General features: G+C 42.0%; 1 protein-coding gene across 1 annotated transcript in view; it reads left to right on the forward strand.

Moving 5' to 3' along the window:
- The first annotated feature begins 1,415 nt into the window (after positions 1-1,415).
- Positions 1,416-20,287, forward strand: part of crip2 (cysteine-rich protein 2) — a 51,201-nt gene continuing 32,329 nt past the window's right edge. Inside the window, exon 1 of the mRNA XM_020487672.2 lies at positions 1,416-1,569. Within this exon, the coding sequence (XP_020343261.1) occupies positions 1,527-1,569 (43 nt within the window). The 5' untranslated portion in view covers positions 1,416-1,526. The remainder of the gene's footprint in view (positions 1,570-20,287) is intronic.

A 20,287-nucleotide genomic window follows, 5' to 3' on the forward strand; every position in this document is an offset into this window, starting at 1 on the left:
TCTCATTGGACACCAAGCCACAATTGCCACACCAGGCCAACGTGGGGACAATATTACAATGTGTGCTGCCGTTTCTGAGAATGGTGTGAGCACACATATTCCACACATTGGGCCCTATAACACTCAACTTATCCTGGCCTTCCTAAATACACTTTACAGAGACCTAATAACAGAACACGAAAGAGGTTTAGTTAGACCAGATTTGACAAATTATGTAATTGTGTGGGGTAATGTCAGCTTCCACCAAACCAACATTGTTAGGGAATGGTTTGCTGCATATGAAAGGATAACAGCGGAGTTCCTTCCACTATACTCCCCATTCCTGAATCCAATAAAAGAGTTTTGTTTAGCAGAGAGGTGGAAAGTATATGACTATCGGGCACACTTCATTTTAATTTTGGTGGCATTGGCCAATTTACTGACACAATAACTAGGTTTTGAAGCATGAATTAAATGTTTCGGGTGAGTTACTACATTTTGCAGACATGCAATAGAGTTGTGATGTCCCATAAAACAGTTGTGACAATTGCACTTACAGTTTAGAGAATGTTAAGACTGTTTCAAAAAATTAACCAAAGTGATTGAGAAAAACTGTAAATCCCCTTCCCCTCAATTTCCCTTCTCTCTTTCTCCAACCCTCTTCTCTCCTTTCTGCTGATCGTCTTGCGCCGAGCCAGATTCTGTACTGCCGCTGAATGAGCTGAACATACACCTGGATGCAACCACAGCAAAGTGAGGGACTGACTAGTAATGAAGTCATGTCTTCTGTGGCACACACACAGTCACCTGCGCCAGTGAGACAGACACTCAGCAGCCAGACAGCCTGATGGTTGGAACAAGGAGGCTTTTAAAAATAGTGAGCTCAGAGATCAGATGAACTAGTGGTACTAATATTCTGGGAAACTCAGAGCTCTGAGAAATAGCTTCTGGAGAATGTGTGTTTGTGTGTGTGAGTGTCAGTTCTTGGGCTGGGACCTGCAGAATGTGACCCATGTGTACAATGTGTGTGTGTGTGTTTCCCTCTTCTCCCTATAACATGTTTTTCAGTGTGGAGTTTACATTGAACCGTCAAATGTCAAGGCACCATCATGAAATAAATGATTATACTATATTAGCATCTCTCTCCATGGCCATTCAATCAGCCAGATAACTGATTTCAAATGTCAACGTCTGCCATTATCACGCACGCCCGTAGAAATTCCTACTCCTCTTCAGTGAAAGAGCGCATTGTGAATCAACAAACACTGCCTACTCGCCGAGTTGAGAAAAAAAAGAAGGGGCAAAAGGATAGGAGAAAGTGGGTGGTTGAGTCAGTGTCTGAGCGCTCCCGTCCCACTCCGTAGATATCACCGTGCTCTACCGACTCCCGCCGGATCAGTGACTGACCGCGCACTGGACCAAAGAAGTGAGGCGCGAGAGGCGGGGTTTATGCAAATGAGGCGCAGTGAGGAGACGCTCGAGCTTCAGTGAGGCACTTTGTGAACACCACTTCATATGATCTTTCGTCGATATAAAATCATCGCAACATGGCTTCAAAGTGCCCCAAGTGTGACAAGACTGTGTATTTTGGTAAGTTACTTGGATTTCCTGACTCTACTCTAGTTTGTGCACATGGTTCGTTGAGATTTATTCGCGAAATGACACCCGTGGGAAAGGATGCAAAGACCGTAACCTGCCACAGCTAGGCTAGCCACGTTATTATGTAGGACATGTCCTTACCCAAAATCACGACATTTGTGTTTAGGCCTACAAGTTGGCACAGTTTGGCATTGTTTACAATAGCTAGCTAACGTTACTGTCATCATTACTAATTATCAAGGAGGACCAGCTTATCTAAGTAGTAGTAAGTCTCTGCTTTGTTGTCAAAAAATAACGAACGCTAGATAATATATCAAGTAAGTTAAATGACTGGATTTGTAAATGTACTATACTCAATAGATGATTTTCTAAATCCTACATGGTCCTTTAGTGTTCAGCCTGGCACGTTCCTGACAATTCTAACGTTTAGAACAACAGTTTAGTGGACAAATCCTATGCAGTGTAAATACTGGAATGATACTAGAGGATTGGACTAGCTAGCGTTAGTGTCTGAAGAACATCCATTCAATCTCACAATAACATCCTTGCCAAAATATGGGACATTTGTATGTATGCATTAAAATATTTGTTTACTTTTTTTATCCTAAAATATTAGATGAATCGCTCAGTTGACACAGAACTAGGACATAGCAGTAGTACATTTGTTGTGCTTGGGATATATACGCCTATGGCAGCTTTGGAGGTTGCCGCTCAGTCAGTGTCCTTGCTCACTCACTCAGTGCCAAGTGTGTGATAATGCCATATGCTGAAAATACTCAATATGAAGGGAGGCAGTATAGCCTAATTTGGTGGTCAAGCTGTTTCAGATGTACCAAACCTGCTGTTCTGTCAACCATATGCCCAGTCTGGACCACAAAGATATCAAACAACTACTTTGGCAGTATAGAACTGTGATTTACACACACACACACACACACACACACACACACACACACACACACACACACACACACACACACACACACACACACACACACAAGTTTGTCATGATTAAATCAATCACCTGATCGACGTGTGTGTGCTTGTGTTTTGCTGTCATCATGGAAAAAACACAGTTATTCCTGGCTAGTTCACATCCTATCTCTAACTACATCACACACACACGTGACATCTAGCACAGTGCTTGAAGTGGTCATGGGTTCCAAATCAATTAAGTGGACACGCCTGTTATATAATAACAGGCAGTGCACATGGCAGCTGCTCCTCATCCTATGGGCCAATAAGGGCTGTGACGGGCATGGCATTTTGGATGACAGTTATTGGTCTACCAAATAACCGTGGTTATCGCAATTACCATTTGGATAACTAAACCAAAACAATTTTAAAGAAAAAAATATATATTTTATAGACATTTTCTCTTCTCTTCCGCGCCTGACTGTATGTGCTGCTGCTGCAGGGAGGCATTTCCTAGGCAAGCAAAGACTGGTTTGCTAAAACACCTTGCTTGTTTCAGCAAGGTGCAACAAAGTTTCATCACGTTGTAGAGTCCATGTTACCTCAGAAATGGACTCAACAGCACAAACGCCCGGGCATCCCGTCGTCAGTCAGTTGTGCGTTCCTCACAACAACAACAAAAAAAAACATTTTTTTAAAACGGTTATTACTGTTATTTTATTTTCATTACGGTCTTCATCCAAAACCGTCGGTTATATGGTAATTGTGCCAGCCACACTCCCTCAAGTCAGACAACTAGAAGCATACAGGTGTAGGATCTTCATTTGAGCCAGTTTGCTGGAAATGTTCATTATTATGTGAATTGTAATTAATGGTAATTTTTGTAGGGCTGATACATTTTTTTGGAAGGGAAAATCAAATTACAAACGTCAGAAGCCTTTTTTAAACCTCAAATGCACTGGAACAGTGGTCACCAACTGGTCGTTCCCGATTGACTGGTCAATTTCCAAGGCATTCCTAGTCAATCGCCAAACATTTCTGTAAAAAAAAAACGATGATAAAGCCTTGCTTTCCTTTTTGTTTTGTTTTTGTCTCGTGCTGTTGCCTGTAGGTGCATCCGATTCAGCTGTCCTGCGTGCCAGATTGGCAAATTCTTCACATTTTTTATCATTTCATGTGTCTGAGGGTACAAACTCTGCCTTCCCGGCAGGCCCGGAGAGCAAATCATGTGCACTATAGGCCTACCGCTGGCCAATCGGATGGCTCAGATTAACGTGTCTGCAGTAGCGTGCCAGGCTTGAAAGAAAGCTACAGCAAAGTTTATACTGTGATATTTCAAACCTTTTAAAACCCATGACTAGAGAGACTGTCAACGAACACAGCAAAGTGCTGCTGTTTTTATGACTGAGTTCATGTTTAAGTTCTTACTCAACACTGTCAACATTTTTTATTCAACACTTTTCTAGGCTATTAAAATGCGCGTTCTTCCAACACTGCAGCAGTAATGAATGAGTAGGAAAGTGTAGCTATAGGCTTGCATTGTTATCATTAGAGGCTTGGGTCTTTATTAATATCAGGGAATATAGTTCGTAGGAGTAACAACATGAATTTGTGCATGAGGCAGGAATAATGCGGTGCGACTTGAGTTTCGCCATCAGCTGGAAGACGGTGACCCTTTTTGGTCAGCGGAGGAAAGGGAGAACGGAGGGACGTTGAGAGGCGGACCCTCAGTCTGCTGCTCTCTCCCACCCTCCTCTGAGACTGAACATCAAATGAAAGCACCATCAGCCCAGTAAAGTATTTAAATGTATGCTCACTCAGCTGTGCCTCACAAGTAATACAACAACGGATATATTACCGGTGTGATCATATAGCCTAGCTCAAATTTAAAAAATAAAAAAAATAAAAAATGCTCTGAACAACAATGCATTGGCAGCACAATACAAGCAAAGCCAATATGAGGTGCTAATATATTGGTCTTACAGCACAAACCTCATTGATACAGTACTGTTTTTAGTAGGTTAATGTAGCGTAGGCTTACATTTGTCTAAGTCATGTAAAAAAAATCTGAGCAGTACATCTCGGCTTGCATTTTGACTCAGAAAGTGATTTTGACTTAGAAAAGGTTGATGACCACTGCACTACAAACTTTAAATGTACTGCATTGCATGAAGGTTCTTCTGCGAAAGTGTGATCAAATTAACATCTTACATCTGTACAGCAGGCAAATAAGATTTGAGATGAGCACCAAGTAATACATTAATACTGGCAATTTTCTAATCTTAGCAGTAATTGATTGCTCCGAATTTATTTATATTTTTTTATGTAACACACACAAACAGGGAAACAGACAGACACACACAATGCGAGCACACAGGGGAAGGGAAACAGCCTATTGAAGTTATTTTTACTGGGACTGCGTGTGGTGGGGTGAAGTGTTCACATCACAGTTGGGTGGAGTCCTGCCTCCTGCCTGGAGCATGCAAGTTTATCTGAAGTGCAGAATGGGGTTGGTGCTGGGGTTATGTGAACAGCTGATGCTGGGGTTATGTGAACAGCTGATGCTGGGGTTATGTGAACAGCTGATGTTGGGGCTATGTGAACAGTTTATGTTTTTTATTTATTTAACCTTTATTTAACTAGGCAAGTCAGTTAAGAACAAATTCTTATTTACAATGACTGCCTAGGAACAATGGGTTAACTGCCTTGTTCAGGGGAAAAACAATAGATTTCTACCTTGTCAGCTTGGGGATTCGATCTAGCAACCTTTCAGTTACTGACCCAACACTCTAGGCTACCTGCCACCCCATGTAGGGGATATGTGAACACAACAGTTGATTCTGGGGATACAGTACCTGTAACTGACACCAGTCAGTCAGTGACTAGCCTCAGTGGTTTGCTTCAGAAGTCAGAATGGGAGAGTGGGTGAGTGAGTAACTAACTATAGCAGGGATGGTTAATGGGGGTGGGGGCCACAACAAATCTGAACTCACCATGAGGGTCTGCAGTGGCTTGCGGGTCTGTGTACCCATATCCATACTCACACATGCAGTCAGCCGGCCCCCCACCTTGCGAGCAGAACATTTTAGTGGCCCCCTTTTTGACAGCGGAAAGAAGAGATCTTTTCATGCAATTCTACTCATTTTGAGAACATGTTGCAGTTTTAAATCAAGTTTGCTGCAATTCCACACATTTTGCCATGGGGCAGAGATACATTATTTTTATATATATATATATATATATATATATATATATCTAATTACCTGCAATTCTGCTAATTTTGCCAAAGGGTGGAGAGAAATGTTGGCCCATGATTACTATATAAAAAAAAATGTTTGCTGACATGGGCTAATTGAGTGACTGTCAATTAACTGCTGATGCAAAACAACATTTATAAATTGCACCTTGTGTATTCTACTATTCTAACTCTCAACATCAAGTTAAGACCCCGACCTAATAACCCAACCCAAAACATTTTTGGATTGTTCTTATTTGGGAGCGGGGACAGGTCAAATTGATCCGCGGGCCTACAAAAGCTCCACGGGCCTATTGATCTGCGGGCCTACAAAAAGTAACCATTTTACTGGGAATAGTTGACGCTGTGTCTAGTCAGAACAGTCAGTGATGAGACTTGTGTGGTTTTGTCTGCATCATAAGTGATTATTGGAGATTATACAACGGGTGGGTCTAATCCTGAATGCTGATTGGTTAAAACTGCATTCCAGCCAGTGTCTATTCCACAAGGTACCACCGGCTAAATCTATGACATTAAAATGCCTCTTTACTCTGTTCCATCTGACTGTGCAATCCACTGTCTAATCAGCCTAGCCAGGCAAGTTATAAACTTGATCTCCACTTTAAAAATCATCTAGACATGATCTCAATTTTCTTTTAGACTAACATTTAGTTTTCTACAGCAGAGATTTTTATAAACCTTGCAGTCTGTCTCCCCGACATTTGCAACATTGTTTCAGTATTCAAATTCGATCTCCAGCTGTCCCATAGTAATGAAAGAGTCGGGACGAGACAGAAAGGCAGGCAGAATTTCTCAACCAGTTGAAGTAATGAATCAGCTAGCATCATTTTTATGGATATATACAGTGCCTTCGGGAAGTATTCAGACCCTTTGACTTTTTCCACATTTTATTACGTTACAGCCTTTATTCTAAAATTGATTAGCAATCTACACACAATAACCCATAAAGACAAAGCGAACACAGGTTTTTAGAAAATTTATAAAATCAGAAATACCTTATTTACATAAGTATTCAGACTCTTTGCTATGAGACTTGAAATTGAGCTCAGGTGCATCCTGTTTCCTTTGATCCATCCTTGAGATGTTTCTACAAATTGATTGGAGACCAGCTGTGGTAAATTCAATTAATTGGACATGACACCTGTCTGTATAAGGTCCCACAGTTGACAGTGCATGTCAGAGCAAAAACCAAGCCATGAGGTAGAAGGAATTGTCCATAGAGCTCCGAGAGGCACAGATTGTGTTGATGTACAGATCTGGGGAAGGGTACCAAAACATATCTGTAACATTGAAGGTCCCCAAGAACACAGTGGCCTCCATCATTCTTAAATTAAAGATGTTTGGAACCACCAAGACTCTTCCTAGGGCAGAAGGGCCTTCGTCAGGGAGGTGACCAACAACCCAATGGTCACTCTGACAGAGCTCTAGAGTTCCTCTGTGGAGATGGGAGAACCTTCCAGAAGGATAACCATCTCAGCAGCACTCCACCAATCAGGCCTTTATGGTAGAGTAGCCAGACGGAAGCCACTCCTCAGTAAAAGGCACATGACAACCCGCTTGGAGTTTGCTTAAAGGCACCTAAATACTCTCGGGACCATGAGAAACAAGATTCTCTGGTCTGATGAAACCAAGATTGAAGTCTTTGGCCTGAATGCCAAGTGTCAAGTCTTGAGGAAACCTGGCACCATCCCCATGGTGAAGCAAGGTGGTGGCAGCATTATGCTGTGGGGATGTTTTTCAGTGGCAGGGACTGGGAGACTACTAGCAAAGGACAGAGATCCTTGATTAGAACTTGCTCCAGAGCGCTCGGGACCTCAGACTGGGGGCGACGGTTCACCTTCCAACAGGACAACAACCCTAAGCACACTGCCAAGGCAACGCAGGAGTGGCTTCGGAATGTCCTTGAGTTGCCCAGCCAGAGGCTGAACTTTAACCCAATCGAACATCCCTGGAGATACCTGAAAATAGTTGTGCAGCAACGCTCTCTATCCAACCTGACAGAGCTTGGGAGGATCTGCAGAGAAGAATGGGAGAAACTCAAATACAGGTGTGCCAATCTTGTAGTGTCATACCAAAGAAGACTCAAGGCTGTAATTGCTGCCAAAGGTGCTTTAACAAAGTACTGAGTAAAGGATCTGAATACTTATGTAATGGTGATATTTCAGTTTTTTATTTGTAATACATTTGCTAAAATTTCTAAAAACCTATTTTTGCAGGCGAAATCGCACCTCATTAGCTCATTGTTATAGATGTATCCAAATAAATTCCACTAGAAAACAGCTTTAACAAATTCAAATGTGGCTACGTTGCTGTTATTCTGGCTGCACTTTTTGACATGACTGTAAGTTAGTCGTAAGAACATTGCCAGCCAGTATGGCAATTGACAATTTAGAATGAACGACTGGGTCGCGTCCATAGTTGTCTCTGGCAACCAAACCGATAGAACGAACGACCAGCCAGCTTGGGTATCAACCCTAGATTTGTGTCGGGACTGTATTTTGTGGAAGGATGAAATAGTATGAATAAATGAATCAAAATATGAAAATATGTTAATCATTGTTTAAATATTTTGGTAACCCATTGTATAAAAATTATAATGCTCTCGAAGCCAGTGTTTGGAGGATATATTGGCATCCTCCTAACAACACCCGTGCCAATATATCCTCCAAACACCAGCTACTCTGGCATTATCACTTAAGTGAGTAAGTGATGCAGTCTAGTCTGGGCGAGGCAGTTGGAACATCAGGTGGACTTCACAAAGGAATTCTAGAATGCAACTGTGTAGAACGAGCTGGACCTGCTCCCTTGTTACAATACCACCTAGACAACTCTCTTTAACCACCTTATTTTATCTATACCTATTTCTTTCTTTCATTCTTTTTTAAATTCTCTCTCTTTCTTGATACTATATAGACTGTCGTTTTAAACCCTTGGTGGTAAGCCACTGTCTGGAATGGAAACGTTTGCTTCGAAAGGAAGTGTTTTATTATTTTCCATTTGTTCTTTATTGGGCTGCTGTTAGCAGATGGTGACATTTAGTCGCCAGTAACTTAATACACATGTTGACTGTGTTAGTGGCGTTTTAAAGCCTTTACAATTATCTTATTTCAAATGTATTTTTGGTGTTAAATCTCTGCTTAGCTTGTGTCTCTACTTATTCATAGTGTTTCTATCCCATGAAGAGAATCTGTACCAGATTAAAGAATCAAGAGTATAAAGTAGAGTGTTGTTTAGCCTATATTTAGGATTCTCACGAATTTAAGCTAACTTAATGAAATCCAAATACATCCATAATAAAACCTTAACCCAAGTGTAGGCAGAGAAAGAATGCAGAATGTCCCTTGGGTTAGCCTAGGTCAGGATGACTGCTTCTTCACTCGTTGCCGAGAACTCTTAACTCCCAGAGTGCATGGTGCACATCTGTCAGAAGAGAGTTCTAGTGTTCCAACTGCTGCAGCTCTACCGATGTAAAACTGTATTGGAAATGCACAGGGACTATTGATTGACGTGACTAGGACAGAGACCCACAGGGAATTGTGTGTGTGTGTTTGTGAGTGCGTGCATGGTGGCACGGCTCAGTAAACCAAACGTGGACCTGAAATAGGCTAAGTGGGCCAATATAATGGCAGGCAGCATCACTTGTGCACAGCATGATAAGTGAAAAACTAGGAAGTGAATGATGCTGTGCTGCCATGACTCTATTCTATGCTAAATCTCTCTCTCCATCCCGTAACAATGTGCATATTGCCAAAGCATATAATTCCACACACACAATTCCCTGTGGGTCTCTGTCCTTAAGTGATTCATTTACAATATTAACATAATTGAAATAATTATCATCAAGATTGTCAATGGGACAATCAGGAACAACAATAATCAAGGGTAAAAAAATCCATACAATGGACAAAAGGAATGGCATAGAGGACATGCAGGTTGGTTGTTCTGTCAGACACTGTCCCTTCTTTTATGGCAGGCTGCAATGTAGTGCGCTGCCAACCCACAGCTCTATGCGTCATCCACCAACAGGACGGGTAGCCTATCCTCATCAGAGAGGTCTTTGAGCCTCTCTCTCTCTATCGCTCTACATCTCTTTATCCCTCTCTTTAAAAAAAAATCATACTCTTTCTCTTTCTAAACCCAGGCTTTAAATTCCTCTCCTGAATCTAAATGAGGGGGCAGGGGGAGCGAGGCGGGATGGGGCGAGTGGAGGGGAGTTGATTGACATGGCTTGGTCTTTATTTAAAGCGAGCCTCAAAGTGCCTCCTGCATTATAATGAGTAGCAACACCTCTATTCACACAAGTCTCTTTCTGTCTTTTTCTGTGTATAGTAGCTACATGATGCATTTGTCCTTTCAGGTTGCTAGAATACCTTAGTCCTCCTCTTAGACAGTCTCTCAGGGCAGAAGAGAAGGATACCCTATTTCCCACACCGTAGGCTACACACTCATACACACACTGACAGACACACACTGAAACACACACACCGTACACACACAATCTGCTCTTTCTCCCTGTTCATGGTGGAGTACCCTGTTTACCACTTGGCTGCCCCTGGGGCTGACTGAATGCTCCACATTAGGCCTAGGCTACGTTATGTAATGTAATTTCTTGATTCGGTGCCTCATGTGGCATTGGGTTGCATAATAACCCTCAGAGCCCCTGTGAAACTATAGCTGGTCAAGGAAGGGCCCTGTTGTCTATCTGTATGCCTCTTCCAGTCACAGTTTGATCCTCTAACAGAGAACACTATTGCGTCCCAATGGCACCCAATTCCCTATGTATGCACTACTTTTGACCACTGCACATAGGGAAGTAGTGCACTGTATAGGGTGCCATTTGGGACGGACTATGCTGTGCCCTTAAAATGTTGGCTCCCGAGTGGCGCAGCGGTCTAAGGCACTGCACCTCAATGCTAGAGGCGTCACTACAGACACCCTGGTTCAAATCCAAGCTGTATCACAACCGGCCGTGATTGGGAGTCCCATAGGGCGGAGCACAATTCGTCCTGGTTTGGTCGGTGTAGGCCGTCATTGTAAATAAGAATTTGTTCTTAACTGACTTGCCTTGTTAAATAAAGGTTCAATAAAACAGACGGTCGGTGCCTTTCTCAGTTCTTAATAATCAAATGGGTCAGTCACAGACGGGTGCATGGGACTCAAGCAGAAAAATTTGATTAAACTCCGTTAATCTCCAAAGGGAAATCTCTTTGGGATACTAACATGCATAGTACACAACCAAAATATAGAATAAATACCTTTTACAGTGCACACTGATACTCTCTAAACTCTATGGTTCCTTAGGATATGATCCCTAAATAGAACTGATGTTTAGGCCTAATTTGTTTTTAAAATTATTATTATTATATATCTACACTACCGTTTAAAAGTTTGGGGTTATTTCGAAATGTCCTTGTTTTTGAAAGAAAAGCTATTTTTTTGTCCAAGAAAGTAAAAGTGCAATATGTGCTATGTAAAAAAGCTAACGTTTCAGTTCCTTGCTCAGAACATATGAAAGCTGGTGGTTACTTTTAACATGAGTCTTCAATATTCCCAGGTAAGAAGTTTTAGGTTGTAATTATTATAGGAATTATAGGACTATTTCCCTCCATACCATTTGTATTTCATTAACCTTTGACCATTGACTGTTCTTATTGGCACTTTAGTATTGCCAGTGTAACAGTATAGCTTCCGTCCCTCTCCTTGCTCCTCCCTGGGCCCGAACCATAACACAGTGACAACAGCCACCATCGAAGCAGCATTACCCATGCAGAGCATGGGCACGCTATTAGCGCGCGACAACTAGCTAGCCATTTCACTTCGGTTACACCAGCCTCATCTCGGGAGTTGATAGGCTTGAAGTCATAAACAGCGCAATGTTGACACTCAAGCAATGCTTGACACTCTGGCAAAAAGCATTAAAATGCTGTTTGAATGAATGTTTACGCGCCTGCTTCTGCCTACCACCGCTCAGTCAGATACTTAGATACTTGTATGCTTGTAGGCTCAGTCAGATTATATGCAATGCAGGACACGCTAGATAATATCATCAACCATGTGTAGTTAACTAGTGATTATGATTGATTGTTTTTTATAAGATAAGTTTAATGCTAGCTAGCAACTTACCTTGGCTTACTGCATTCGCGTAACAGGCAGTCAGTCTCCTTGTGGAGTGCAACGAGAGAGAGGCAGGTCGTTATTGCATTGGACTAGTTAACTGTAAGGTTGCAAGTCTGGAAATCTGTCGTTCTGCACCTGAACGAGGCAGTTAACCCACCGTTCCTAGGCCGTCATTGAAAATAAGAATGTGTTCTTCACTGACTTGCCTAGTTAAATAAAGGTATAAAAATACAAAAAAATCGGCAAATCGTCGCCCAAAAATACAGATTTCTGATTTTTATGAAAACTTGAAACCGGCTCTAATTTATCGGCCATTCCGATTAATCGGTCAACCTCTAGTCTCAGCGTCAGCTGTGAAGAGTTGACTCCGGGATGCTGGCCTTCTAGGCAGAGTTCCTCTGTCCAGTGTCTGTGTTCTTTTGTCCATCTTTATCTTTTCTTTTTATTGGCCAGTCTGAGATACGGCTTTTTCTTTGCAACTCTGCCTAGAAGGCCAGCATCCCGGCGGCAGGTAGCCTAGTGATTAGAGCATTGGACTAGTAGCCACAAGATTACAAGATCGAATCCCCGAGCTGACAAGGTAAACATCTGTCGTTCTGCCCCTGAACAAGGCAGTTAACCCACTGTTCCTAGGCCGTCATTGAAAATAAGAATTTGTTCTTAACTGACTTGCCTAAATTAAGGTAAAATCAAATCCCAGAGTCACCTCTTCACTTCTTCAATCAGCACAACAGTTTTCAGTTGTGCTAACATAATTGCAAAAGGATTCTCTAATGATCAATTAGCCTTTTATAATGACACATTTGAATTAGCTAACACAACGTACCATTGGTACATAGGAGTGAGGGTTGCTGATAATGGGCCTCTGTACGCCTATGTAGATATTCCATTCAAAATCTGCTGTTTCCACCATTAATAATGTCTACACTGTATTTCTGATCAATTTGATGTTATTTTATTGGACCAAAAAATTGCTTTTCTTTCAAAAACAAGGACATTTTCTAAGTGAACCCAAACTTTTGAACGGTAGTGTATATTGTTTTATACTAGGACATCCAATCTGACTGCAGTGAAGCCACTCTAATCTGGTTTTGGTCTAGGTGCAGAAAATCATTCATTTACACCCCCCCTACCCCTTTTATCTTCCTTAGCCAATTCAGCTGAACACTACCAACTTGTGTAGTGAACTCAACGCGTCTGAGAGACCCTTTTATTTAAGCACTTACTGTGCTCGTTCTGTGACTCTGTGAAGGTGATGTGAATTACAAATAGCATTTGGTTCCACAAGTAAACAGCGGCCAGACCACAGGTGCAAAGTAACCTGCATACAGTACAATAGGCATCCCAAATGGCACCCTATTCCCTAAATAGCACACTACTATTATCCAGAGCCCTATGGGCCCTGATCAAAAGTGGTGCACTATGTAGGAAACAGGTTGCCATTTGGGACACATGCTACATCATTAGTAATCATTAGCAGTAAGTCACACAGTCCTGTACTAGGCATTTCAGCCTAGTACTTCTCTGAGAGCTATGTTGACCTACATGTAGCCTAGACTCTCCAGTTCAGAACACAATGTCCTGGCTGGTTAGTGGTTGCAGATGAGTTGGAGCTGAGGGTGAGAGGCTGTGTTTTCCATATTTAACCCAACCCCTCAGAATCAAAGAGGAGCGGAGGGCTGTCTTAATCGACATCCACATTATCGGGGTCAGCGGGTTAACTGCCTTGCTCAGGGGCAGAACGGCAGATTTTTACATTGTCAGCTCGTGGATACGATCCAGCAACCTATCAGTTACTGGCCCAACGCTCCTACCCGCCAGGCTACCTGCCGCCCCGAAAGGTGAACAAGGCAAGGCAGAGAGGCTATGAAAATGGTGCTTTCCTCTTGACCAGTACAGACTAGTGTTGCACGGTACCACAGTAATATCACGGTACCACAGTAATATCACGGTACCAAAACATCATGAGACTTATGATACCAACATCTTCGAATACCGTAGTACCGTTTCATATGATACTACCACATTTTTCAGCCCTACAGATCGAAAGAACCCGCTGGCACCTGTTAGAGAATGTTGATATACTCAGTTTGGTTTATACATTCAGTTGAATTGAAACAACAGCCACTAGTCTCTTGTATGCATGGGTCCACTTCACTATCTACTTCACTTCCATGCCCACATCACATGTGGCATCTGTAATCAGCCAGCCCCATCCCCTACCAGCCCACTCTCACAGCTTCTCTCTGTCCACTCTTCATGTACATCTATTCCTCCCATCAGTGTAAAAAAAATAGAATTTAGCAGTGATGGCGAGCGGGGATGCAGACAGACCCTGTTGAGTCTTCTGTTGTACATGAGTTGTACATTTGTTACATTGGAACAGCACAGGGCAAAGCAAGCCGTGTTGATACATTGTATAATTTCATCGCCTGTTATAACCAAGATCACAGGCCCAGAGTAGACTTTGCAAGTTGACTGACATTGCAGCCTCTGTTTGTCAGAGAGGGAATATGGAGCACCGTTTCGCGAGGGGCATGTTTATAGCTTTACAGCAAAGAAAACGTCTCGTCTCTAGTGGAAGCGGTAAAAACAATATGACCCATATTACCAGAGATGTGTTTTTTTACTTTCTATCGGGATTCGCACACATTTGATATAATTTCACAAACCATGTCGCAAAAATGCAAATGCTTTCCGTTTGAGTTATATTAGGTTTTATTTTCATCATTTTAAAATAATCCTGTGTCGCAAATTTTTGGTTTGATAACAAACAACGTTGTTCAGTCATGTCACCTAGCTAGCTAACAACCTGGTAATGTAACTTGGCAGTAGGTTTAGGCTAATTTGATTGGCACAGGAAGAAAGGAAAAAGAGTCTGCTACTCGTGAGATGTGCTTCAAAGGTAGGATTCATATAGGCCTAATGTAAGCCTAAACTGTATCACAAATCAATTTCTTTCTGGTGCTCCTTACATTTTGTTTGTGGCCTAACATATTAAATGTTGGGAGCAGTGTTTGTGGGAATCCCTACTGTTAACTAGTGACCGGCGAAGGGGCGTACACGTCGGCTTGCCTGAAGACATTTTTTGGTGTGCACGAACAGCCAATAAAACCCTTGCCGAGGATCAAAACGAAAAACGTCACAAAATGTCTTCATAATATATGCATCAACTGTTCTAAAATGTTGCGGATGGGAAGCATATTGATTTCTGTGCGTAAAAATGAGCACGGGACCGGAGTGATTTTTATCGGGATGGGACAGGAAACTTCCCGGGTTCTAGAACTGTTGCAGGATCAGGATTGGACAGGACAAGACGGGAAGAATGAATTTTCACTCCCGTGTCAACCTGAATATGATCCTATGTAGTAGCAGCACATCACATAATTTTGAACAAACAAAACATGTAATTGAATCACAGACTTTTGGACTTTCTGTATTGCTAGCAGTGTAGCACTTACCCCATCTTGACCCACTAATGAAAGGTCATCCCCATCACCCTCATGATGTGGTAGTTAACAAGGTCAACACTGTCGATGATGTGTCAAGTCCTAAAGGACAGCTAGCCTGTTAAAAACAATGGTAACGTTTTACATTTAGGTATAGCCAGTGGGCAGTGTGAGTTCTGATGACAGCTGAACAAAACATATTTTGCTTCTACTGCTGAGAAGAAGACAGAGGTCAGAAAGCGATTGATATGCCTGATACTGTACCTGTCCTGTCCTGTATAAGCAGCTTAGCTGTGCTTTGAGCTCCTGTGGTGAGCTAAGCTCTCCTCTTCAGTCTGTGGTTCCTTTGATCTCCTCTGTATAGTAAATATGGTCTTATCTTTTATCTGGCTGAAATATGTGAAATAACTCTTGTGACGCTATCCCTTACGCTCTGTTGGCAACCTGGTTTAACCCTAGGATGGAGGTGTGCTTGTGTTAACCCCCTGTTGGCAACCTGGTTTAACCCTAGGATGGAGGTGTGCTTGTGTTAACCCTTTGTTAGTAGCCTGGTTTAACCCTAGGATGGAGGTGATGGAGGTGTGGTTGTGTTTAACCCCCTGTTGGCAGCCTGGCTTAACCCTAGGATGGAGGTGTTAACCCCTCCTATGTTACCTCATCCTTTTGACTCAGGACGACTACGTCTGGATGAGCCATTTTTGTAACAAAGCAAACCTACAGTTGACAATGTTCACAGTGTGGGTAAAACTTGACTGTAAGGGGCTGTAAGGTGCATGTGAGGCCACAGCAACTGTTCACAGAACTGTTCTATCATAGACACACATCATTCACAACCTTCTCTCCCAGGGAACATGGCAGTCATAAGGATGGAACTAATAGAATCAGCGTTGATGAAAATTTGTTTCTGAAAACATGCCAAGCCCGATATGAGATTAGCCATGTGATAGACTATATCTCAAAGGGGAAGTGCTGTTTCTACGCTGCTATCAGTGATACAGGTTTAGCAGAAAGTCGTCTCTGTGATTCGGTTACGTATTTTGTTTGTTCAAAATGATGTGATGTGCTGCTACTTAGGATCATGTTCGGCAGGGAAGACATTAGGTCTACTATGAGCGTTATTCTTTGGACAGTTAAGTTCTCTAGCCATAGTGGGGTCTCTGTCTGTCTCTGTGCCTGTGTTTCTGTGTGTGCGTGCGAGCAAGCCCAGGCGCTTATGGTCTGTGAAAACAGGGAGTGTAATTACGCCAGACATTAGCGGTGTGGGGAAATTATAAGAGGGAACTAGTAATTTAGCAAGGAGGTCTACAGGGGGAAGGCTTCTAATGGGCAAGTGTCCCAAACGGCTTAATTACAGCAGTTTAATTATCAACAACGAGCCAGAAGCACCAAAACACCATAAATCTCACACGTGACCCACACACAAACACAGCACACACACATTCAATGGTTTTTCTTTATTGTACTATTTTCTACATTGTAGAATAATAAACTAAATAACACATATCATGTAGTAACCAAAACAGTGTTCAAAACACAATATATTTGAGATTCTTCAAATGGCCACCCTTTACCTTGATGACAGCTTTGCAAACTCTTGGCATTCTCACCACCAGCTTCACCTGAAATGCTTTTCCAACCATCTTGAAGGAGTTCCCACATATGCCGAGCACTTGTTGGCTGCTTTTCCTTCACTCTGCGGTCCGACTCATCCCAAACCATCTCAATTTGGTTAAGGTCAGGGGATTGTGGAGGCCATGTCATCTGATGGAGCACTCCATCACTCTCCTCGTAAAATAGCCCTGTCCTGTTGAAAAACAAATTATAGTTTCACTAAGCCCAAACCAGATGGGATGGCGTATCGCTGCAGAAGGGTGTGGTAGCCATGCTGGTTAAGTGTGCCTTGATTTTATAAATTTATTAGACAGTGTCACCAGCAAAGCACCATCACACCTCCTCCTCCATGCTTTACGGTGGGAAATACACATGCAGAGATCATCCGTGTCTCACAAAGACACGGCGGTCGGAACCAAAAATCTCAAATTTAGACTCGAGGCCAAAGGACACATTTCCACCGGTCTAATGTCCATTACTCGTGTATCTTGGCCCAAGCAAGTCTCTTCTTTTTATTGGTGTCCTTTAGTAGTGTTTTTTTTGCAGCAATTCAACCATGAAGGCCTGATTTACGCAGTCTCCTTTGATCAGTTGATATTGAGATGTGTCTGTTACTTAAACTTTGAAGCATTTATTTGGGCTGCGATTTCTGAGGCTGATAACTTTAATGAGCTTCTCATCTGCAGCAGAGGTAACTCTGGGGCTTCCATTCCTGTGGCGGTTCTCATGAGAGCCAGTTTCATCATAGTGTTTGATGGTTTTTGCGACTGCACTTGAAGAAACTTTCAAAATTCCTGACATTTTTTGTATTGACTGACCTTCATGTTTTAAAGTAATGATGGGCTGTCGTTTCTCTTTGCTTATTTGAGCTGTTCTTGCCATAATATGGACTTGGTCTTTTACCAAATAGGCCTATCCTCTGTATACACCCCATTCCTTGTCACAACACAACTGATTAGCTAAAACGCATTAAGAAGGAAAGAAATTCCACAAATGAACTTTTAAGAAGGCACACCTGTTCATTGAAATGCATGTGAAGAGAATGCCAAGAGTGTGCAAAGCTGTCATCAAGGCAAAGGGTGGCTATTTGAAGAATCTCAAATATAAAATATATTTTGATTGAACACTTTTTTGGGTTACTACATGATTCCATGTGTGTTATTTCATAGTTTTGATGTCATCACTATTATTGTACAATGTAGAAAATAGTACAAAATAAAGAAACACCCTTGAATGAGTAGGTGTTCTCAAACTTTTGACCGGTAGTGTATGCAATACGCATGCTGCACCCACACATCTCTGTGGCGGTTAAACAAAGTCTGAGAAGTCATCACAGACAAATAATCACTAGACTACTCCGCCTTGGACAACACTGACACAACTACCAGCATGCAACAGTACTGCCACAGGAACGGAAAGGAATGTCCAGTGGGACAGTGTTGCTACCTCGTATATAGACCTCTTATCATACTATAACTGGATTAAAAATGTACTGAAATCCACTCAGAAGGAAGACAACATATTGACTTCTGCCCTCACATATCTGATAGCGTTTACCTCACACAACTATTACCATTTAACGACTGGTTAGATAGAAGCAATCTATGAAGGATTGTATGAGTGGATGTGTGTGTATGTGTTGCAATTTAGGTGTCATTTATGTAGGCCTACAGTAGCTGCCTTATATTGATAAAGCCTAACATAGGGCCCTTTACATGGTTTGCCTGATTCCATTTAGTTTTTTCTCAAATACTGTTTTCTCCATTTCATTTTTCCAGGTTCCCGATAACAAAATGATGATAATGGTTTTCGCTCTCAAAATCACACTTTTTAAATATAAAAGCATGTTCTAAGTCCACAACAATGCTTAAACCACATCATGATACTTTTGAGGTCTGGGAAAAATAGAAGAAATGTGGCTTTTGAGGTGTAGTTAGGCTACCCTTTAATCCAAGTTTGCACCAGCAAGAGACCATTGTTTGGTTAGCAATGTTTTTGTGGCGCTCATGTGATTGCATAGTTTTCAAAGCAAATGGCCACTGAATTGATGCATATAATCATGATATCATTCTGCCAGGTAGGCACAGGTTACTTTGTAGTTCACATTTAATTGAGAAGGTTTTTGGGAAAGCTTTTCCATCTCTGCTAGCAGAAGGTTGTCATTAGCATCATCGCTAACGGCTGTACAAAGTGTAGACATGCGCCTGCATCACATACAACACACAGAGACAGGTGCATTCCTGTGCCGTTTCTGGAAGTTTGCGGAAAACATGAATCACTGATGCATTTTGTTCATGTTTTATGATTAACTCGAGCAAATTAATGCGTTTTCTAATACGTTCAATACACTTAGTTGATGTCCTAAGTTCAATACATTTTTGAATTTTGTTCAATTCCGTTTTAATGTCTGGATTCCGTGACTTTGTTCGGGTTCTCTACAACGTGGATTTTATAGGGTCCTACTAATATTCCTGTCAGAAGTTATTAACCTCTATAACATAGACGTCAATATACTTGTAATACAGTCAGATTTGGGGTAAAATCTATTTAAATTCAGTCAATTCCAGAAGTAAACTGACATTTCTATTTCAATTCAAATTTTCCTAATTAAAAAGCAATTGAATTGGAATTGACCCCAACCCTGAATACAGTATATAAATTGTGTTTTTCATTGAATGTAAAGTATTTACATGTGTACTGTAGGTTAAATATTTCAAAATTACGGTTGGTTGGTTGGACTAATTTCTACATCAGCTGTCATGTGGACCCATCTGTTCTTCAGCCCCTCAACACTGTAAGCCCCCCCTCTCTCCTCCATTTCCCTTTCCTGTCCCATCCCCCCATCCATCCCTTCTCCTTTCCCCTATCCACTCCAGCTGAGTACACACAGGCATTTGTAGTCTACTCCGTTGTAACTATTGCAACGCTCCTTTGATAATGGCATGTCCCATTAACCAACATGCACCTGACTCCTGAGGGCTGAGGGGCCTATAGGGGCAGTGATAACAGAGAGAGAGAGTTTGTTTGTGTGTGAGACAGAGACAAAGGGCACAAACATACAGCAAAACAAACAACCATCCTCCCACCTCCTCCCTTCTCCAGCAGCAGACAGGAAGGAACAACATTCAGCCTGTGTTCCCCCTCTGCATCCTCTCTCCATTCTGCTCTTTTTCAATTGAATACACACAACACCCCAAGGCCAAATGGCCTTTGCTGTGGTTAAGACAATGGCTATTCAACATTCACACAATCCCATGGCAAAGGTTGGCATTCTACATCTACATCCACTAACATCATTCACCGGACCCTGGCTTTGAATGTGGTTTGATTTGTGAGGTAGCAGTTACATTCAACACTAGGG

The sequence above is a fragment of the Oncorhynchus kisutch genome, linkage group LG7, assembly GCF_002021735.2.
Source record: "Oncorhynchus kisutch isolate 150728-3 linkage group LG7, Okis_V2, whole genome shotgun sequence".
In the NCBI taxonomy this organism is placed as follows: Eukaryota; Metazoa; Chordata; class Actinopteri; order Salmoniformes; family Salmonidae; genus Oncorhynchus; species Oncorhynchus kisutch.